The sequence below is a fragment of the Pseudophryne corroboree genome, chromosome 4 (assembly GCF_028390025.1).
Source record: "Pseudophryne corroboree isolate aPseCor3 chromosome 4, aPseCor3.hap2, whole genome shotgun sequence".
In the NCBI taxonomy this organism is placed as follows: domain Eukaryota; kingdom Metazoa; phylum Chordata; class Amphibia; order Anura; family Myobatrachidae; genus Pseudophryne; species Pseudophryne corroboree.
In genome coordinates, this window is record NC_086447.1 from 75,195,944 (window position 1) to 75,219,374 (window position 23,431).

Sequence of the window (23,431 nt, forward strand, 5' to 3'; positions counted from 1 at the left end):
CACAAAAACAACATCATTTTCTTTCTTAATACAGATTTTAAGCTACTAATGTACACTATTGACACATTTACCTAGCACTGTTGTGCAAATGAATCACAAAGCTGATGCTGGGATGACAGGAGTAGGAATACAATTTACCTAGCACTACCTAGTCGTACAAAGTAATCGGTATTTAGAACAGCTTTGACATTTTTAAATATTGGTAGGACCTGTATGCCGCATTATATTCTTGTCTTCTCTCAAAAATATTTTTTATGTACAGTAGTTAAAGATTTACACAATACATTTCACAGAATATTCTATGTTTAAAATTATCCTTTTCTTGCTCTCTTTTCACTTTTTGCAGTTGTACAATAGTTATCCCTCGCTGGTCGGCTGGCTTCCCGGGAGCCACAGAAAAATAGTTGAAAACAGCAATGAGACGCGGGAATTTCTGAGAGAGACGTTTCTAAAACAGGAGAAAGAACTGGACATTAATGATCAGAGGAATCTTATAGAGTCATTCCTTGTGAAGCAACAAGAGGTATGCACAAGGGCGTAGTTACCATAGGTGCAGAGAGTGCAGCTGCTATGGGGCCCAGAGCTGAGAGGGGCCCACTTTGGGTGATATGTAGGGGCCCCTACAAACTTTTGCCTTGGAGCCTACAATATACCTAGTTATGCCCCTAGATTTACTCTTTTTATAATGTGGTATAAAATGAGTTGGAGGGCATTATATTGTTACATAATCTGAACTGGGAATGTGTAATGTGGTACAATATGAAATGGAGGCACTGCAGTGTGGCATAATATGAACTGAGGGTGCTGTAATGTGACATAATATCAACTGGGGATACTTCATATCATAATGTGAATTGTTGTTACTGTGTTGGATAATGTGTACTGGTGGTCCTACAATGAACTAGGGCATTACTAAGGTCATAAAATAAATGAGGGCACTACTATAGAGCATAACATTAACTAAGGCACAACTATGGTTCAGAAAATGAACTAGGGCATTATTATGGGGCTTAAAATGAACAGCCACTGCCGATAGGTGTCTCTTTAAAAGCATTGGAACAGGGGCCCCTTCTAAATAGGCTATGGGGCCCACAAAATTCTGGCTACGCCCCTGGGTATGCATTGAATTTACAGTAAAGATGTGTTATCTTACATCTTTGCCTGTGATGTGTATGCATCGCAGGCTGTAAATCCCGGCTCAGCGTAGCGTAGCAGGGGCCTGCGTACTACATACAGCAGATAAAAAATGTGTACGGCTACAGGCAGCGGGGAAGTGATGCTCTCATTGCCCTAAACAGGGAGGGAGAGCTGGCGGGAGTGAAGTGGGCATGGGTTGCAGCCCGCTAGTTTTCCTGGGCAGCGGGAGCATTCCCCCCACACTAGAAGGACAAAGGGAAGCCATAGCAAATGAAGGACAAAGGGAAGCCACAGTACCATTGGTGCAGCAGGTGCATTGCACCGGGGCCCCTGAGGACTAAGGGGCCTACTGCTGCTCAGACCTGCACTGAGTTATCCCCTTGCCATTACCCCCCACCCCCCAGCAGTCCATCATGAGCAATGTCAGATGATTGGCCCAGTGCAGAGAGTAGGGTGGGCCCCACTGACTGAGGGAGCTGCCCCATACCTTAGGGAGGCAGGGCTGACCTTGTGAGTGCTGCATTGAAAGAGTCCTGCCACCTATCAGTGCTGATGATCACAACCACTTACTGCCTCTAATTACCCTAATAATCCTCACCCTCACATACAAGGCCATCTCTAATTCCACTGCTCCCTACATCTCCAACCTCCTCTCCCTTTATACTCCCTCCCACCCCCTACGGTTGACCAATGACCGTCGCCTCTCCACCGCTCTGGTCACTGCTTCCCATGCTCGTGTTCAAGACTATGCCCGTGCTGCACCCCTTCAGTGGAACGCACTCCCCCGCTCCATTAGACTCTCCCCGACCTTGCAAAGCTTCAAACGGGCACTAAAGACCCATCTATTCATCAAAGCTCACCCTTCCGATGCATAACCCAGTCCTGAAGCCGCACCTCCACCCCCCTGCCTCATGCCGTGAACATCTCAGCTTTGCTTGCATACTGCCATCAGGCTAACTCCCGCTTGCCTGCACCTCTTGTCATTTGTCTGTCGCCCCTCCCCACTAGATTGTCAGCTCTTCAGAGCAGGGCCCTCTTTCCTCTTGTTATCTAAGCCCTCGTCCTGACACATTTCACTCGCAGCTCTCCCCTACTCAGCGACCATCTTTACCGCTTTTTCTCCTGCTGGTAAAGGCTCATCTCCATCTATGGCCCCCAGCCCCAAGTAGTACGATGATCACTCCCTCATTACTTACATCTTAGCTGTATTATGTCTTGAGAATGTGTGGTGCTCTGTTATCTGTACTCTATTTCTGTTATTTATTTACTGTAATGCTAAGTTTTGTCTCCCTGTACTGTCCTTTGTACGGCGCTGCGAAACACATGTGGTGCCTTATAAATAAAATGTAATAATAATGAACAAATAGCTGTACATTTTGTTTGATTCACTTCTGTCTGTGAATTTATGGCAGCTTAAAATCAGTGTAACTGGCACTGCCAAACTGAGGAACGCACAAAGGGTAGGTGCCCCTGTCACAGACAGAGCAGAGACCACTGTGGCCCCTACCAAGGTACATGGCCCCTGTTCTTTGCACCGCGCAGGACATTGTGCTTGTACCCCTGTCACCCGCTGCCTCCCCCTGCCACCCATTGCTGTGTGGCATATTGTGAACTTGGTTTGGGATGGAGGAAGAGGGCCCAAATTATATTTTTGCACCTGGGTCCACCACTCACAAGTTCCGCCACTGACACATCTGTATATGCACTATTGTTTTTTTTAATACATGTCCTTAAAGAATACATGCAGACATGTAAGAATAAAGATCTAATATTTTACTTTTCTCTTACCTGCTTTATTGCTTTTGTGGAACAGAACTGCTTTGTAAATGTGCATTTTGCTGAATTTGTGCATTATGAACAGAGCCGAGATTAATATATTCTGCTGTCTCTTGGGTTTAGGGTTCTATGAAGAACAGTTAGGGCCACATTCTACTTGGTAAACTGTACAGCATTTTTCAGTTCAATTCAGAATGAGATGATTATTTTACAGAATAGTTTTGAAAATGTTGCTAAAATCTAATTGGCCCGTTAATCAGTATAATGATCACCATGCCCCATTTCTAATTTTAAAGTGAAACAATTTTGTTGTTTTTTTTTTGGTATCAACAATAATTTTGGCCATGGGTTCATTAAAGGTTATTTACAAAAAGGTACAATTGCACCTCCTATTATCCAACTGACACATTCAACCGTTCATGGCCACACCCTATTTTTTGGGGAACATGTGATGGTTACATCTGTGATTCTACTAATAAAAATGATTTTCAAAATGGCTATTGGGCTCGTTCAGAGTGAGTATTACACCAGGAATTGCACAGTATCTTGTGTGTATTGGCATTGTGCATGAGCAGAATGCAAACACAACAAATGTACTAGGGGTAGGGAGTGGTAAGGTTAAGTAAGGGTGTGTTCATGCAGACAGCAATTGTGCATGTACTGCATATGCTTGCTTGGAGGCTTATCTTTTGCACCTGCAACAGAGCAGGTGGAAGTAACCACTGATGATGATGATGATGACTTGTGCTAAATGAGTTGAATATACAGTACTGCTGATGTGTTGTTAGACGCATCTCAAGATTTTTTTTTTCCCCCTTAGCATTGTGACTTTTGTCCTAGTCATTTATATTTAATCATGTGCTGTCTTTGTGATCTTAAATAATTCTTTTATCAGGTAGGCATGCTTTTTCAAACACTGTGTCTACAGTATGCCGGAAATGGTTTCATTGTGCAGTAACTATTTGAATTTGGGTTTTCTTTCGCTTTGAGAAGTCAGGAAGCAATGGGCGACTTCCTAAGAAACTGATGTATAAATCTACAAACACAAGTAGATGTCTTCAAATAAAATATAAATACAGAAACAGCAGAAACTGTAATAGTGCATGGAATCTTTGCTTTGTCTGCTGTCTGGGGAAGGCTAGAAGATATGAACAATTCATTATGGACCTGATGCTTCTCTAAAATATTTTATTGTTTAAAAAGATTTTGCCATTTATATTATGCAGGAAAAGCCAGAATCTACTTTATATTATCATGATAACAACCTACTTGAACTGGTCAGCAACTTGTGTGTTGCTGGAATGGAAACAAGCTCAACTACTCTGAGATGGGGCCTCCTGCTAATGATGAAATATCCCGACATCCAAAGTAAGAAGTAACTATGAAAAATAATATGTAAAAATGACGTGTAACAATACCTTTGTGTGAGACCCTTTTATGCACTGTGATGTCTCTAATACCCCTTTCAGACCGCAAATGCCGGGTCGCACAGGGAATTGGAAACGGGTCCTTCCCGGGTGCGACCCGGCATTGGACCCTGAGAAGTGGCGTCCCCACCCCCCAGCTTGCCATTGGGGGCGGGGACAGCGGCGTCATCGGGGGTGATAACGGCTCTGCGAGATGAGATTATTTCCGTGCCGCCTCACCCTATGCTTTGAACGGGTACCGGGTCACACCAATCCAGGTAACCGGTTCACACTGCGCCTGACCCGGTAATAACCTGGGAATAACTCTTCTTTATTCCCGTGTTGAATTACCAGGTCAGGCAACCTGGGATTTCGGGACTGACTCACACCGCACAGCGACCTAGGTTGACCCGACAATATACCAGGTTGATACCGGGTTATATGTATGGTGTGAAAGGGGTATGAGTGATCTTGCTGTGGAACTAAGGAGACCTCTTTTTGCTTGGCAGAAAAAGTGCAAAATGAAATAGAGAGAGTGATTGGATCAGCTCAACCACAGACAGAGCACAGGAAGCAAATGCCGTACACCGACGCCGTCATCCATGAAATACAGCGGTTTGGTGAAATTGTGCCGGGTAACTTACAGCACGCAACTTCCCAAGATGTCACGTTCAGAGGATATTTTATTCCAAAGGTGGGCGGAGTTTCATAAAATACTAACCGCTTTGTTTTTTCCATACTGTACGGTGGCTACTTACATTTAAAAACATAACTCCTTATGCGATATAGTCAACCGGCTGTCACCCCCCTTATCTCTAAAAGAACCTTTGAAGTGATGACTGACTTTTCATCATTATATAGCGGCTACTGCAACTCTCTGACTCTGACTATACATATAGGTTATAGTATCATTTACTCCATTCTCCCTTCAGCGGTAACTAACCATGGGTTTCTGCCAATCTATTCAGGGGCATCTTAAGAGAGGAGGGGGTCCGTGCGCAGTCTCTGTCTGGGCCCCCTAATTTCTAGACAGCAGCCCAGTCTGGAACTCTGAGCACTAGGGTCACTAGAGACCTTAGTGCTGTAGCAGAGTCCAGTCTCCAGGAAAATGGCGCTGCAGCAATTTTCCCATTGATTTTCCTAATGCATATGCACAAAACTCCGGGAAAATCACAACCGCACCAATTTCCTGGTGATCTGTGCAGCGCTGATGCCACTGACGCAGGACTCCAGAGGGGTAAGTATTCAAAAAATTGGTACAGTGTGTGCGGTGTGGTCCCCCCTGGACCCTGAGGATCCTGTGCACCACACACCTTACACCCATTATAGATACGCCACTGAATCTGCTGCTTATCTGAGTGCTATAACCACTACTATATACTGTAAATATATTACATTATACAGTACTACTGTACAGATTACTAAAAGTACTAATTACTATCTATTTATATTATATAGCCTTTGCCCAGAATGCACTATGTATTGTATTTTATACATATAGTTACTCAACTTGCTTAACTGAGTAAAAAGAATCGGAAACCTATTTACCTTGGTTTTATATTAGATTTCTCTGTTGAATGTTCATGAAGAACCTGTATAGGGAACCTGTTTGCTTTTATAGTGTGCAGTGATGCTTCATCTGATGATCTGTCTGTACACACATTCTTTTATTTCCCCTAGGGGACCATCGTTCTCCCAGTACTGGCCTCTGCACTGAGAGATAAAGCCTACTTTGAGAAACCGGAACAGTTTTATCCGGAACATTTTCTTGATTCAGATGGGAATTTCAAGAAGAGTGATGCGTTTATACCATTCTCATTAGGTAAAATTTTCTTATGCTACACTGATAAGTCATTTATATTATTACATTGTATAAAAGTGAAATTACAGTACGTTGCATTGAGATGCTTGCATTTTAACATCAGTAAAAAAATGTAAGGTAGGTAATATTTTCTCTGAGGATGAACAAAATGTGAGTTTGTGCTCAGATGCATAACTACAAATGTCTGAGCCCTGTAGTATAATTAAGATGGTGCCCTCTACAGGATGCCGACACATGGTACACTGGCTGGAATCCCAACAGCCAACATCCCAAATGTATCAGGGTTAGGTTAGGGTTAGGTTGTGGGGGAGGGTTAGGCTGCAGTAAGGAAGGGTTAGGGTTAGGCTCCAGGAGGGGAGGTTAGGGTTAGGCTACGGGAAGGGAGGGTTAGGGTTAGGCTGCGGGGAGGGGAGGTTAGGCTGTGGGACGGGACAGTTAGGTTTTGGCTGCGGGGGGGGGGGGGGGAGTTAGGGTTCAGCTGCAGGAAGGGAGGGTAAGGTTTAGGCTGTGGGGAGAGGGGTTAGGCTGAGGGAAAGGAGGGATAGGGTTAGGGGGAGGGGGCGGACACGATTAGCATACTTACCCTACAACTGTCGAGATTATGGCTATCGCGATGCCTGCATTGATCTTCTGACCGCTGGCATTCTCAGTGCCAAGATCCCAACCCTCCTCGACACATCATCATCCTACTCATTATGATGCCTGCTCCATCGCCAGTCATTGTCAACATGGCAAAGTACTGACTGCACTAATGGCTATATAGGACATGGCTCTCAGTTTTATAAACATATATAGTTTTAAGCTAGAATTAAAAATTAGATTTAAGGATACATTTATTGGCTGGGACGCTAAGCAAAAGTCTAACACAGTGTGGCAGGGCATTCCGGCGAATAAGAGCAGCTTGGGAAATATCCTGATTGTGAGAGTGGGAAGAGGTAATCAGGGTGGGGGTGAGATGGCAGTCATTGGCAATGCCAAGGGTTGGTATAGGAAATCCCAGCAATCGGTATAACAACAGTCAGAAGACCGACAGTCGAATCCCAATAATCCTGATGGATCCAGGAAAGTATTTTCACCCTGCCCCTAATACTAACCATTATTCCAACCAACCCCTCTCACAACCTAACCCTAACCTCGCCCTCCCACAGCCTAACCTTAACCTCCCCCACCCCTGCAGTCTAACCATCCTCTTAGTGTATAACCCTTATCCTCCTAACCCCCATACTAACCTCCAGGATCCATGAGGATTCTGACTGCCAGGATTCCACTGTCAGTCTTCTGACTTCTGACCACATCCCATGCAAATGCAACAAGAGGGAGTACTGTATGTGTGGAAAAGAGTATAGGCACCCAGTGGAGCAACTCATAGAGGGGGAAGGGGGGAAACAGAGGTAGAGCATCTCCATAGAAAAATGTGGTAGCAGCAGAGTAAAGGATAGACTGAAGAGAGATGGGGTGGTAATTATGAAGGCCAGAAAGAAGTGGATAACAGTAATCTAAGTGCAGATAGAAGTTTTAGTAGCTTCCAGAGTGAGGAAGGTCCTGATTCTGGAAATGTTGCAGAGATAGAAAATTCAGGAGAGGGACTGAATGTGGTAGGGAGAAGGGGGAGTCTTATCTTGGGAAACAGAGGAGAAGGAGAAATTATCAACAAACAGCCAGGCAGTGAACAAGGGGGGCGGGGGGGGGGGGCTTGATTGGAGGGAGGAAGATTATTTAAATTACGGAGATATATTACATTTCAGAAAACCTTGTGCCATCCAGGAGAAGATTTTCAGATAGGAGATGAATCTGGAGGGCACAGAGGGAGAGATCTCATGGGAAGAATGGTGAATTTGTGTAATGTTTGCATGAAAGTCGTATCAGAGGCCAAAGGTACTGATTAGCTTTCCAAGAGAAGTATAGTTGGCCACATGTGTCATATGCCACTGTGAGGTCAAGAAGTATAAACATAGTAAATTGGCCCTTGGATTTGGCCATGAGTTCATCAATGACTTTTTTGAGGACAGATTTGATGGTATGAAGAGACCAAAAGTCATGTTGGAATGGGTCAAGGAGGTTTTTGTTAGAGAGGAAGGAAGTGAGGCAGTTATTTACCACCTGGTCATTGGGTTTGGAGGTATACGAGAAAAGAGAGCTGGGATGGAAGTTAGAGAAATAGGAGGGGTCAAAACAAGTGACAGTTTTCTCAAGAATGGGGTATACCATGGTGTGCTTTAAGTATGTGGAGATGGTGGCAGAGGCAGATATAAATAGACCAGGTGGGCAATATAGAAGAAAGCTTCAGGGAAAAGGGACTGAAAAAGGTGGGAAGGGATGTGGTTAATGAGGCAGGCATGTAGAGGGTGGAGAGAAGAGGAGGTCACAGATTTCATCCCTTTGTCTTCATTCCCAAAACAGGAATAAAAAAGGACAGTGAGGTATGGAGAAAGGAGGAATTTGAGCAAGAGATGAGCTCTCCAAAAGAGTGAACCCTATTTTGGATATACAAAAAATTGTGTGGCATAGTCAAGCACACTGAGGGACGGGAGGGGATGGGGGAGAGGAGGGAGTTTAAGGTGGTAAAGAGGCAGTTAGGGTAAGACTACGGAGAAGAGATTAGGTCCTTGAGTGAGAGAGCAGAGCTGCAGATGTTTCCTTACCTACTGATTGTTGACATGCCATATGGTGCGAGACGCCTTGCACAATGGAGACACTTCAAGAGGAGTAGCATACCGTACTTCTATTAAAAATGTACATCTTAGCCACATCGCTGATGTAGATACATAGAGTAAAAAATACTAAAAGCAATGAATGCAACAACAGCTAATTATTTTACTGTACCTACCACCTTCCATCATCATACTGTAGGTTTTCTTCCATATCATCATGGTCACGTGATCACTTTACTTCCTTGCTCAGACGCTGACCACTCTACTGCACATGTGTGGTCTCCTGACTGTGCATGTGTGAGTGTCCATTTCCAGGATGGATCCTAGGGATCACTATCCTGGAATGTTTTACTATCCGTAGTCTACAGGCCTTTTAGAAGGCCCCATAAAAACCTACAGGGGCTGCTTTTGTGAACAAAAATGAGGTATTTTCAATATCTGCTGCAGTCGCTCATACAGTACATACATTCAGGGGTTTCATATGATTTCATATCTGAAGGAACTGTATTGAGCAGTGAATGATTATGAAAAATGATAGCATAAATTGAATCTGCTCCTTCAACATCATAGATGTGCGCTGGAGTTGATACGGTTGTACTGCTCTGGGACTCAAACTCCCCCCCACCTCCCCCCTTTCCGCAAAGGCCACGGACTACCACCTCCACCCCTTGCTCCAGGACATAGACTGCTCACCTGGGCTGCCAGGTAAGCAGTCTACAGTATGTCCTGGAGGTGTGTGTGTGTGGGGGGGGGGGGGGGGAGTGAAGTAGTCCACAATACGGGGGAAGAGGAATATCCCAGAGTGGTACCCTGGTGTATGCATCTAGCATGTCTATGTTCACCATCCATGCTTATTGCACCCCAATAGACAACAGAACAGTCAACATGGATGTAACTGGAAATCTGATTACAGTGCGACTCATTTGCTCAACTCCGTGTGCTGGATGTAATGGAGTCTGAGTTCACCCAATGTCCAGGTTGCCGGCCGAACTCGGATGTTTTTTTAAAGGGGCGATCATTTACAAGGCGTTTAAAAAAACGTCCGAGTTCAGCTGGCATCACGCACATCAGGGGAACTCTGACTCCATTTTATCTGGCTACAAATGTTTGAAGGCACCAGGATTTTATTAGTTGTTATTATTACATTCAGCATTATTAATATTTTATGGAACATGCAATGGATGCTGCTTTTAATCACATGCTTGTTTCATTGTATCTTATTTATGGTTCAACTAGGTAAAAGAAGCTGTGCTGGGGAGAACCTGGCCAAAACTGAGCTGTTTGTGTTCTTCACCACCCTTCTACAGAACTTCACGTTCCAGGCTCCACCTGGAGCTTTATTAGACCTCACCCCTGCAATTGGCTTTATCAATGCACCATTGCCTCATGAAATCTGCGCCGTACCGCGAAGCTAAGCATGTTTCCAGCTGCATCATTTTATACTATAGGTCAAAATTGTTTTGAGTAGCAAAAAAATAAGCACATTTTTTTAAATCTACTTTATATCATATGTATAATTATTCTGCTTTGAAATATGCAATGTTTGTTATATAAATTTGAAGAGTAAAGTTTTTATAATTCACCACAATAAAGCAATTACAAACACAATAAGGCGCCCATAATTTTATTGCGATTGACATAAACACTTCTTTAAGCTAGCTTACCACTAAAATAACGACACACTAAAATAACGACACGGACACGGTTAGCTGTAGTTAAAGGTCAGGCGATATTTACTGATCGCTGACCTGTTCTTTGAACTATAATTGTAATTGAATTGATTTTATATTGGAGGATGGCAAAGGAAAAGTCGCTACCAGACACCAGCTCCAGTCATTTAGATTGAAACACAAAAACTGAGGAGGAGACTAAACCATAACACCGCCTCCTACATGCATAACCCGCGTTGTGCAGGACTCACCATTCTTTTCTCTGGCAAACGTTTGGTTCCCGCAGGGGAACGTCTAAATGTCCAACCGCAAGGTAAGGACACACGTGCCGTCCTTCTAAAGAGGGTGCCCCACAATGACCACTTATGCCCATCTGACTGCTGGTTGGTAGCGACTTCCCGCCAATCTGGCTGTCAAGAGCCCACCGAGAAAGACAAGATGCAGGAAAAAATATAGTCAGGGCGGGCGGGAGGGCATTCCAAATGGCAAGAGGAAGTCTGAGGCACATGACCATGGCTTATATATGTATTATTCCAAGACCAACCCCTAAACCCTTGACGGACAGCCCTATAATCCTATAGGAAAAATACCTGAGAAAACACTAATCTACCTAGCAACTGCTTAGTCATAAACAACCAATCACAAAAAATTGGGCTCTTATATGGCCTCTGGCTTATGCAGCCTTCAGCTTATCTAAGGCACCCATAATTTTATTGCGATTGACATAAACACTTCTTTAAGCTAGCTTACCACTAAAATAACGACACACTAAAATAACGACACGGACACGGTTAGCTGTAGTTAAAGGTCAGACGATATTTATTGATCGCTGACCTGTTCTTTGAACTATAATTGTACTTGAATTGGTCTTATATTGGAGGATGGCAAAGGAAAAGTCGCTACCAGACACCAGCTCCAGTCATTTAGATTGAAACACAAAAACTGAGGAGGGGACTAAACCACAACACGGACTCCTCCCTGCATAACCTGCATTGTGCAGGACTCACCACTCTTATCTCTGGCAAACGTTCGGTTTCCGCAGGGGAACGTCTAAATGTCCAACCGCAAGGTAAGGACACGCCTGCCGTCCTTCTAAAGATGACCACTTATGCCCATCTGACCGCTGGTTGGTAGCGACTTCCCGACACAAAGGTTTAACAAACCGCCCCGCCATCCAAACCAATAAAAACCAGGAAAACAAGAAAGCTAACTGAAAGGACCAAAACCCCAGGGAAGAAAAACCTGCAAAACTCCAGCCGGAGAAGACGAACCCCTTCCTCCTTGTTGAAACTGCGGCTGACGCAGTACAAGCAGAGGATGCCTGACCACCTAAAAGCCATAACCCAAAACATCAGCTGTCCTACGCACCAAGTAATGCCCTGCCGCCCAAAAATGTAAGAGTGGCCAAACCAGACATTCCTGTTCAAACCATCGACGGCTGCAAAAGAAAAACACCCTAAAACCATCACACTGACATACATCACATAGGAAAACCAAGTGACAGATAACAGAATTAACCCAAGTGAAGGAGAAAACTCAAAAAACCTTCCGTGGACCTTTGATGAGCCAATTGTAATCAGGCCCCCTCGGAGGAAAATTAAAAAATTCACTTCACACCCTCGATTCCTGAACGCTACCCGTTCAAAAACCGACGGGTAAACAAGTTTTTGGGTTAGCGCAACAGGCGCAACTAAACATTACCCACATGCAGAAGGCTTATAGTAAGCATCCCTCCACGGAGCACCTCCTGAATAGCTGCCGTGGAGGTCCCTGTGGCTGCCGCACGGTAGCCACCCCCATCCGCAAGGAATAGGACCTAAAAAGTATACCTCCGATGGCCCACCTCCTGAATAGCCGCCGTGGAGGACCCTGTGGCTGCCGCATGGCAGCCACCCCCATCCGCAAGGAATAGGACCTAAGAAGTATACCTCCAACGGACCACCCCTTGAATAGCTGCCGAAGAGGACCCTATGGCTGCCGCACGGCAGCCACCCCAATCCGCAAGGAATAGGACCTAAAAAGTATACCTCCAATGGACCACCTCCTGAATAGCTGCCGCGGAGGACCCTGTGGCTGCCGCATGGTAGCCTCCCCCATCCGCAAGGAATAGGACCTATAAGGAGTATACCTCCAATGCCCCAGCTCCTGAACAGCCGCCGTGGAGGACCCTGTGGCTGCCGCATGGCATCCTCCCCAATCCGCAAGGAACAGGACCTAAGAAGTATACCTCCAACGGCCCAGCACCGGAACAGCTGCCGAGGAGGACCCTGTGGCTGCCGCATGGTAGCCTCCCAAATCCGCAAGGAATAGGACCTACAAGAAGCATACCCCCAATGGCCCCGCTCCTGAACCGCTGCGTGGAGGACCCTGTGGCTGCCGCATGGTCAGCCGCCCCAGTCCGCAAGGAATAGGACCTATAAGAAGCATACCCCCAACAGCCCTGCTCCTGAACAGCTGCCGAGGAGGACCCCGTGGCTGCCGCTAGGCATCCTCCCCAATCCGCAAAGAACAGGACCTTAGAAGTATACCTCCAATGGCCCAGCACCGGAACAGCTGCCGGGGAGGACCCTGTGGCTGCCGCATGGTAGCCTCCCAAATCCGCAAGGAATAGGACCTACAAGAAGCATACCCCCAACGGGCCCGCTCCTGAACCGCTGCGTGGAGGACCCTGTGGCTGCCGCATGGTCAGCCTCCCCAATCCGCAAGGAATAGGACCTTAGAAGTATACCGCCAACGGGCCAGCTCCTGAACAGCAGCCGTGGAGGACCCTGTGGCTGCCGCATGGTAGCCACCCCAATCCGCAAGGAATAGGACCTAAGAAATATACCCCCAACGACACCGCTCCTGAACAGCTGCCGTGGCGGACCCTGTGGCTGCTGCATGGTCAGCCGCCCCATTCTGCAAGGAGTGGGTACTGAACCCAAACACAGCAGCAACACTGTACATTAGTGAGAGGACCAGCGAGCAGCTGTATCAGCAACTGGTCGCCCCCCCGGAGGCCCATCTATACTCATGCGCCAGGTGCAGCGGGCAGACACCCACCACCTCCTGGGCCTCCAAGGACACCCAGCGACCCCCAGCTGCTTGATCCAATTTGGATCACACCATCCTGCAGAGCAACCGACCATCCTGCAACCCGCGTTACATAAAAGGCCCCGGAATCCCGAAAATGCCTGCTGCTCGCCACTACAACGCTTACCCACAAAAACCAGAAGAAAGCTAAAGCAAAGGCTAATCTAAAACAGGGGCAAACCACAAAAAGAAAAAAAATGAAGCGCCTGTGTCTGTAATTGACCAATTAAAGAAATTAAGTATCCATCAAAACTCACGTTCCCTTCACTCAAGGGGCTGTATATACCCCTAGATAATGCAATCGTTAAACCAAAAGAGAAGAGGAGCGCTCATGTGTTCATAATAGATACCCAATGAATTTATACGGAGCCGGTAAATAATTAAAAATAATTTATTCAATAAAAATTATACCAATTGTATTTAGCAAATGACAATTTAAATTTAACCTAATAATAAATAATAACGTGCTGGCCAGCAGTTTAAAAATTATAACAAATACTGTTAAAACATCCCTGATAGGGAATCAGTGCACTGAGAAAAAAAGTATCAACCAGTAGTAACTTTGTATCAATCAGTGAAAATAACTGTTCCTTACATAAGGGATCAATGCACTAAAAGAAACTGTCCTGTTAAGACATCAGCGTGTGTTAGTTTGTATCAGTCAATTTGTAACTGAAGCACGCTGAATAGTAAAGGTGTAGCGGCAGATATCAGCTTGTAACAGAGTGTCCGATTACCTCCCTGATGGAAATTCCGGTGTGGTCCTACCCCCGATAACCGAGCGTCCTCGGTTGTTATGTTGTGCACGGGGGGTGCCTCTTGTGTCACCGGCTGTGGCTTGCTTCACAAACACAGGGGGATACGATGTAGCGGACTTGCAATGCTGATACCTGATTTGGCGGTCGTGCTGATGTTGACGGCGGGGTGAGCAGATAGCAAAGTCCCGTACCGACTCCCGCTCTGCTACGCTATACACCTGTAGGTTGATGGAAAGCACTGCTGCAGCTTCACAATTTTATGAAGCTGCAGCAGTGCTTTCCATCAACCTACAGGTGTATAGCGTAGCAGAGCGGGAGTCGGTACGGGACTTTGCTATCTGCTCACCCCGCCGTCAACATCAGCACGACCGCCAAATCAGGTATCAGCATTGCAAGTCCGCTACATCGTATCCCCCTGTGTTTGTGAAGTAATCTAAAACAGGGGCCACCACCAACACCGACTCGGCGACAGGAGGCAGCACACCCAGCAATTACGCCAAAAGTTGCCACGTAGCAGGCCTACGGGTATCCGCAGGCGCGTGGCGCACCCTAGCCCAACCCTTAAGCGCTCACGAAAGGGGGCGAAAGACCAGTCTGGGTCCACCAGCTCGCGCAGCCCAGAACGGAAGGAAATGCCCGCAAGGGCAGGATACCGGGCAGCCTAGGACCTACCTCCCAGATAACGCTCGAACACGAAAACCATCAAACCGTCTGTAGCCCACCTACTGAAAGAACACCCGGATGCAGCCGACGCCCAAAACGAGGAAGGAGCCAACGTGTGCCTAGTCCGAGTAGCCAACCCGCCTGGACAATCCGCCCCACAGAAGACGGGCATGAGAAAACCTTATGACGCCACTCCCGGCACTAATCAAACTGCAAAGAGACAAAGCATCCGCAAACCCATTCCGACTCCGGGAGCGGGATGTTAAAACTGCACCACCAGCAGCCAAGCAGATGTCGCAACAGCCGCAAAGCCTGGGGGGACCGTAGGGAACAAAGAGGAGGAGGCCCTAAAAACCTCCCCGTAAAAAACTATAGGAATGAAAACTAAATCCACCAAAACATCTCTGATCCCGCGGGAAGGGAAACTGCGGTACGCTACCTGGCCGACCCCGCAGGGGCCCTTAGGTTTCTTGCAAACTATGCCACCCCTGGTGATAAACCTGCTCGCAAAAGGGGAGGAGCTAACAACAACTGCACCCGCTTAAACCGAACTTCGCGTTCCCCCAGCAGTCGTTAATAAAACCCCACAAGTGTCGGTACCTTGTCAGTGGGAAGGCGACAGCAACCCGCAATTGTGCCCAGTGCCAACCCCTGAAACCTCAGGCAACCGGTAGGGCCCTAGCCGCGTACCGGGGCAACGGGATCCCCCAGGACCCTGAACAAAGACCTGGCAACCTACAGAAGGATAGCTGCAAACAAATGCCTCCCAGACCCATGAAGAGAAAATAGTCCCTGTAGCGAGAAACACCGAAGGGGCCGGATGCGGATAGTATGCGCCAACGCAAGAAGGTGCAGAATTTCTCAAAAAAGGCACATGAGACAGAAAACCCCAGGGGCACCAACCTGTCAGCATAAAACAGGTCCCTAATCGAGGCCCGAAAAATTGAAGGTGATAGGGACGCAGGGGAAGCGGCGAAAACACGACCCAACGTATAAGTTAACCAAAAAGGAGGTACGTGCTGATGTTGACGGCGGGGCCCATATTCACGAAACAAAACGCAGAGTCCCTAAAAGACTAATACTCACCCCGCACGCGGTCTCGGAAATGGAGCATGAAAAGAAAAACCCCATGAAGATACGACAAATGTAGGCTAAGGCGGCCCTAGCCCGGGTTCCCTGGCACCAACCCCACCGGGAAGAAGCACAAGCTGGGAAGAGAGGGAAAAACGGCATAGGGCCCACACTAGCCCCAAGCCGGTTCTGCGACCACCCTCCGTCGGACCTGATGCGCGAAAGCATGAGCGGACTTACAACACCCGCTCGTGGCTGGGGCACCGTCACTGGACGGGAGACTGGCCTCCCAAATTTGCAGGAGTGACGAAAACGGGAGTGGACCTATGGTGTACTAGCCCCTGCCATAAGCGAACCCCCCCTACTAAGGAGCGCAAAACAGAAACGCCAACTGCGAGGGGCCTGCGGTTTGGGACCCCACTGTGCGGTCCAGCCTGCCGGGTGACCCCCAAACATAACCCTTTAAAAATTCAATTCACCAAGAAAATTACTTTACCCCCCGAACACGATGGACTTCACGCGTGAACCGCAGGGGGGGGCGGAGGGAACAGTAGCCGTCGGCGCCTTCCCATTCCGAGACGCCTAACGCCCCGCGCCGCGCAATTAGCCTAGCCCACCAACGCGGGCGCCAAGTAGAATCAGAGGAACACTACAGAGGTTAAAAGGAATACTGTAACAATAAGGAAAAACAACAGGATGCTCACCGATGTCTGAAGGACCTGGCACACCATCAGCCGCCTCCACCGCCACCGACCACGGCGGTGCGTCTTCCGCTGCCGCTGCATCCCTCCTCGGCCTCCGGTTCCTCCGCGCCGAAACCCTGACTTCCACGGACCCGTCGACACCTGCGCAGACAAAACAGAGGGGACAACAAGCGCAGGAAGCGCCCGCGCTTCGACCACGCAACAGGAGGCACAGGCGGGAGGGGGGGGCAAGTCACATGCCGCAAACCGGAGGGAGGCAGGACAGCGGGCCGAGGCGACGGGGCCCCCCGCACGGCAGGGAGGAAATAGTGGCAGAAGGGCAGCCATGACCCACGGGGCATCCCCAATGGTGTAGGACGAAAGCCATGGGGGGGGGGATAACCCGCACCCAGGAAAAAACATAGGAGGAACAGTGGGAGGGGGCCAGGCGGTGGAACGATGCCGCCGGAGACCCTGCGCCGTCACCACGCGCACCGTACAAACCTGTACATACGGGGGTCCCTGCAAGCCGGGAAACGGGGAGGGCGGAGGACCGAACAGCCCGACCTGAGAAACGGGGGGGGGGGCAACACGCAGGAAAAAACCCCGTTGAGCCCAGCGGCCGGGGCCCGGCGAGGGGGACTGCCCTCCACACCCGCGGCAACACAGCCAACACCTGCCCGAAAACCCAGGGCGCCACAGCCATCAGACCATCCCAAACCCAGTGAGGGACCCCCCCAAAAAATAAAAAAATTAAATTAAAATCATAAAACCCCAGCCCCGCCCCACCAGGGGGGGCACCCGGACAGCACCAGCGTAGCAGAAGCCGGGGGCACGCTGGAACAGCTGCAGCCCCGGACTACCCCGGCCCCCAGGCCCGCCCCCCCTCCTCCCGCCGCCCGCCCCGGGCCGCAGGCACCAAGTGGGCACCGGAGCATCTAGCCGGGACGTGATGGGGAGGAGGACGGGAAAGCGCCCGGAGAAGCCGGGCCGAATAACTGCGCCGCCCGCAGCCCCACGGCCCCCTGAGGTGACCCCCTCGACCGCGGCTGCACACCACTCCCGACCGATGCGGCATGCCCACCGCGCCCCCCCGGCCGGACTAGAGCAGGGGGAGAAGCGCGGGCCGCAGCGGGCCGCACCGCCGCGCCACACCTGGCGCCGGGACAGGGACATGGGGAGGACAAGCTCCGGGAATGAGAGCCCCGGAGCTCGAGACCCCGCGAAGAGGCAAGGGGGAGGGGGGGGGGGGAGGAGAGCAGACCCGCCTGTATAGCAGCGTGGGGAACGGGAGCACAGGGTAATGAAATAAGGCTAAAGCCGGTGGGAAGGGGGGGAGGGGGTGGAGAGAGGGGGGGCAAGCACAGCGCACAGTGAAAAGAGAAAAAAGATTAACAACAAGAGTAATAAATGTAATGAGTACTCAGCCTTCCTGGGCCATTCCAAAATGGCAAGAGGAAGTCTGAGGCACATGATCATGGCTTATATATTATTCCAAGACCAACCCCTAAACCCTTGACGGACAGCTCTATAATCCTATAGGAAAAATACCTGAGAAAACACTAATCTACCTAGCAACTGCTTAGTCATAAACAACCAATCACAAAAAATTGGGCTCTTATATGGCCTCAGGCTTATGCAGCCTTCAGCTTATCTAAAAGCTACAGTAAGAGAGAAAAATAAATAAATAAGAATTGTACTAATCTACATTAGCGAGCACTGACCCAAGACTGTATGGGGGGGGGGTGACAATTATTATTATTTTTTTATCCTATTACATTTCATACATACAAAATTTGGGAGCATAATTATAGTTTGTTTTTTATTATTATTATTATTATTATTATTATTATTTCTTGTTACAGTGTGAAATTACACTGCAAGTTTCACTTTCTTTCTTGCACAGTGCTAGTAGCATTTGACCGGGATCGGTATGAGATCCCAGCGGACGGGATGCTGGAGGTCACAATACCAGTGCTGACGTCCCAATAGTCAATATCCCGAAAGGGGAAAGGTAAGTATTTGAACTCCCCCTCTACCCCCCTAATCCTATTCCTAACCCCCCTTTCCGCAGCCTAACCCTCCCCCCTTTGTGCCTAAACCTACCCCCCCCCCCATCCCCCGGTGGTGCCTAACCCTAGCCCCCCTCCCCGCAGCCTATCCCTTCTCCCCCACGCCCCAGCCTAGCCATAACCCCCCCCTGGAATAAATGAATTATGGGCCTTGTTCAGAGATGCTTGCAGTGACATCCGTGTTTTTGTATTTTGCTAAAGTCGCGTCTATGGCTTTACACTAATGCTGCTACAAAACTGTGAAAAAGCGTGCATCTGACTGTGTAAGACTAAGATCTGAGATGCCCACTCTCAGCGTCTGTGCATGCTGCATTGCCATCTGGAGCGTATCGCCGCAAACACCGGTCACTATGGCAGGTGACATGTCTCCATCTGATTTTGGCCTTATTTGAGAGCAACTCAGCGGCTTTGGGCCTGAGTCATAGCTGTACTGTATGCTAATGCATTTCCAGCTGCATCTTTGTATGCAACTACTGTGCGAACACATGCTAATGTCTCAGACATCGAGATTTGTATTGCGGGGATGCAGTTAGCATCCCACCAGTTGGGATGCCGGTGGTCATGTGACCGACACCACTCGGAATCCCGACATCCTGAAGGTAAGTATTGGGATGACGGTTAACGTTAGGGTCCAGGGGGGAAGGGAGTTAGGGTTAGGCACTAGAGGAGGGGTTTGCTCTAGCCAACCCCCACCCACGAGTCTTAGCCCTAGCAGGCACCCCAGTGACTTAGCCCTAGCCGCCACACCCACTATCTTAGCCCTAGCCGGCATCCCAGGCGGTTTAGGATTAGGGGTGGCTCTAGAGGTGGTACTGCAGGTCAGTTCAAAATTAAAATAGGGGAGCCACACCTACTGCCAGTATGTCAGTTTGAAATGACAGTTGGTGGCAGTTGCTGTGGCTCCCCTATTTAAAATTTTAACTGATCTGCAGCCCCTCCTCTGGAGATGCCACTGGTTAGGATTAGGGTAGGGGACAGGGGAGGGGTAAAATAATTACCCCGTACCCTGTCGGCATGTTCATTTGTCAGGATGCCGGTGTTGGTCATGTGACCACCGGCATCCCGACTGCCAGTATATTGGGGGTCATTCCAAGTTGATCGCTTGCTGCATTCGTTTGCTGTGCAACGATGAGGCCAAAAAATTGCACTTCTGCGCATGCGGCGCAATGCGCACGCGCGACTTACTATTACAACGAACAATGTAGTTTCACATAGGGTCTAGCTAAGCTTTTAAGTCGCACTGCTGGCCGCAGAGTGATTGACATGAAGTGGGCGTTTCTGGGTGTCAACTGACCGTTTTCAGGGAGTGTTCGGAAAAACGCAGGCGTGCCAGTAAAAACGCAGGCGTGGCTGGGCGAACACAGGGCGTGATTGTGACGTCAAAACAGGAACTGAACAGTCTGAAGTCATCGCAAGTGCTGAGTAGGTCTGAAGCTACTCTGAAACTGCACAACATTTTTTTAAGGAAAACAAAAAACGGCTGCGCTGTATATCAGGATTGGTATGTATAAGAAGAGCCAAGGTATAAAGAATGCAGTATTTATTAATAAAATAATAAAACCATAAAAGTTTATATATCGATAATTCGATGTCAATAATAAAGAGGATCACACTAAAGTTGTCTCATGGGGGTATATTTACAAAGATTCGTGTTTTGGTAGTTTTGAAGGGTGTCTGAACTCGAATGGTATCGGGTGCATTTTACTGCAACTTTTTGAATCCTGATACGGTCATTCACTAAGCTGCCGACTTTTCACAATTCGTATTTTCCGATGTCGATGTGATTCGTAATATCAGGCAGTGTTTTACGGGAGTGATGAGTAAAACACTGCCTGACAAAACACAAGGAATCCCGGCCGGATCTGTGAGATCCGTGCAGGGCTTCATTGTGTACCTTAAAAAGGTTTTAAAGTGTTTACAAATCTGAAAAAAATTGCGTGGGGTCCCCCCTCCTAAGCATAACCAGCCTCGGGCTCTTTGAGCCGGTCCTGGTTGAAAAAATATGGGCAAAAAATTGACAGGGGTTCCCCCATATTTGATCAACCAGCACCGGGCTCTGCGCCTGGTCCTGGTGCAAAAAATACGGGGGACAAAAAGCGTAGGGGTCCCCCGTATTTTTTGAACCAGCACCGGGCTCCACTAGTCAGAGAGATAATGCCACAGCCGGGGGACACTTTTATAGTGGTCCCTGCGGCCCTGGCATTAAATCACTAACTAGTCACCCCTGGCCGGGGTACCCTGGAGGAGTGGGAACCCCTTTAATCAAGGGGTCCCCCCCCTCCAGCCACCCAAGGGCCAGGGGTGAAGCCCGAGGCTGTCCCCCCCATCCATGGGCTGCGGATGGGGGGCTGATAGCCAAGTGTAAAATAAAAGAATATTGTTTTTTGCACAAGAACTACAAGTCCTTGCAAGCCTCCCCCGCAAGCTGGTACTTGGAGAACCACAAGTACCAGCATGCGGGGGTTAAACGGGCCCGCTGGTACCTATAGTTCTTCTGCAAAAAAAAATACCCAAATAAAAACAGGACACACACACCTTGAAAGTACAACTTTATTACATACATTCAGACACACACATACTTACCTATGTTCAGATGCCGACTCGGCCCACGTCTCGACGTCGATTCCAGGGTACCTGAAAATAAAATTATACTCACCTAAATCCAGTGTGTCGCGTCCTTTTTTAATAATCCACGTACTTGGCAAAAAAAAAAAAACGCATACCCGATCGACGCACTGAAAGGGGTCCCATGTTTACACATAGGAACCCTTTCCCCGACTGCCAGGACCCCTCCTGACTCCTGTCAAAGAGGGTCCCTTCAGCCAATCAGGGAGCGCCACGTCGTGCCACCCTCCTGATTGGCTGTGTGCTCCTGTAGTGTCTGTGAGGCAGCACACGGCAGAGATACAATGTAGCGCCTATGCGCTCCATTGTAGCCAATGGTGGGAACTTTGCGGTCAGCGGTGAGGTTACTTTCGGTCAACCGCTGACCGCAAAGTTCCCACCATTGGCTACAATGGAGCGCATAGGCGCTACATTGTAGCTCTGCCGTGTGCTGCCTTACAGACACTAAAGGAGCACACAGCCAATCAGGAGAGTGGCACGACGTGGCGCTCCCTGATTGGCTGAAGGGACCCTTTTTGACAGAAGTCAGGTGGGGTCCTGGCAGTCGGGGAAAGGGGTCCCATGTGTAAACATGGGACCCCTTTCAGTGCGTGGTCGGGTTTCCATTCTTTTTGTTTTGCCAAGTACGTGGATTATACATTGGACACAATCTACACTGGATTATGTGAGTATAATTTTTTTCACAGGTACCCCAAGGATTCTACAGGGACAAGAGGACAGAGCCTCGTGTGAACATAGGTAAGTATGTATGTTTGGAGGTGTGCATGTATGTAATAAAATTATACTTTCACGGTGTGTGTGTCCTGTTTTTTTTGGGTATTTTTTTAGTAGTAGTACTACAGGTACCAGCGGGCCCGGTTTTCAACCGCATGTTGGTACTTGTGGTTCTCCAAGTACCAGCTTGCGGGGGAGGCTTGCTGGGACTTGTAGTACTGCTACTATAAACAATATTCACATTTTTTCAAAAGGCTATCAGCCCCCCATCCGCCGCCCTTGGATGGGGGGACAGCCTCGGGCTTCACCCCTGGCCCTTGGGTGGCTGGAGGGGGGGACCCCTTGATTTAAGGGGTTCCCACTCCTCCAGGGTACCCCGGCCAGGGGTGACTAGTTGGGTATGTAATGCCAGGGCCGCAGGGAGCACTATAAAAGTGTCCCCCGGCTGTGGCATTATGTACCTGGCTAGTGGAGCCCGGTGCTGGTTTCAAAAATACGGGGGACCCCTACGCTTTTTGTCCCCCGTATTTTTGGAACCAGGACCAGGCGCAGAGCCCGGTGCTGGTTGATTAAATATGGGGGGAACCCCTGTCATTTCCCCCCCCCATATTTTTTCAACCAGGACCGGCTCAAAGAGCCCGAGGCTGGTTATGCTTAGGAGGGGTGACCCCACGCAATTTTTTTTTCAGTTTTTACACTAAACAGACCCTTTCCCATAGATAACCATGCACAGATCTCACTGATCCGTGCATGGTTATCCAAACTCGCCTGGAAAAAGCAGGTCTATTTTTTGATGCTTTTTTTAACGAATCGAAAAAAAATACACCCGCACTTGAGCACTCAGAGACTAACACCCAAATACGAATGAATAGTGAATGCCCGTATTCTATGAAATAACAGCCGCGTTTGACCGATGGTCTATTCATTCGTATTTCAGAACTTTGCCAATCAAACCATTAAGAATAGTCCAAACACTGCCGAGTTTTCTGCTTAGTGAATTCCCGGATTGGGACTTAGAAAAAAGAAAAAAAATCGGCCAAACTCGGATTTTTAGTAAATACTGGCCATGGTGTCTAAAAGTCACTTAAATCTTGTAATTAGCTGCAGCTGTATTCTGGATGTTAAGTCCGTAATCCATAAATTACCGGTAAAGGCTGCTAAGTAGATAGACGGTGATGAATAGGTGCGGTGGGTACAATCCCAGATTGTATAATTACTGAATGTCACCAGGTATAAGTCAGAAATCAATACCTCTCTGGTGGGCTGGTCATATGCCGGGCGTCCCTGGCCGAGTGTCCTGCAGTGCCCACA

The 23,431-nt window shown here is 48.4% G+C and overlaps 1 protein-coding gene across 1 annotated transcript in view; it reads left to right on the forward strand.

Moving 5' to 3' along the window:
• The window catches only part of LOC134908913 (cytochrome P450 2K6-like), a 46,327-nt gene extending 36,055 nt beyond the window's left edge, over nt 1-10,272 (forward strand). The window contains exons 5-9 of the mRNA XM_063915149.1: nt 347-523; nt 4,140-4,281; nt 4,829-5,013; nt 6,000-6,141; nt 10,029-10,272. Coding sequence (XP_063771219.1) covers nt 347-523; nt 4,140-4,281; nt 4,829-5,013; nt 6,000-6,141; nt 10,029-10,207 — 825 coding nt within the window. The 3' untranslated portion in view covers nt 10,208-10,272. The remainder of the gene's footprint in view (nt 1-346; nt 524-4,139; nt 4,282-4,828; nt 5,014-5,999; nt 6,142-10,028) is intronic.
• Nucleotides 10,273-23,431: the final 13,159 nt, after the last annotated feature.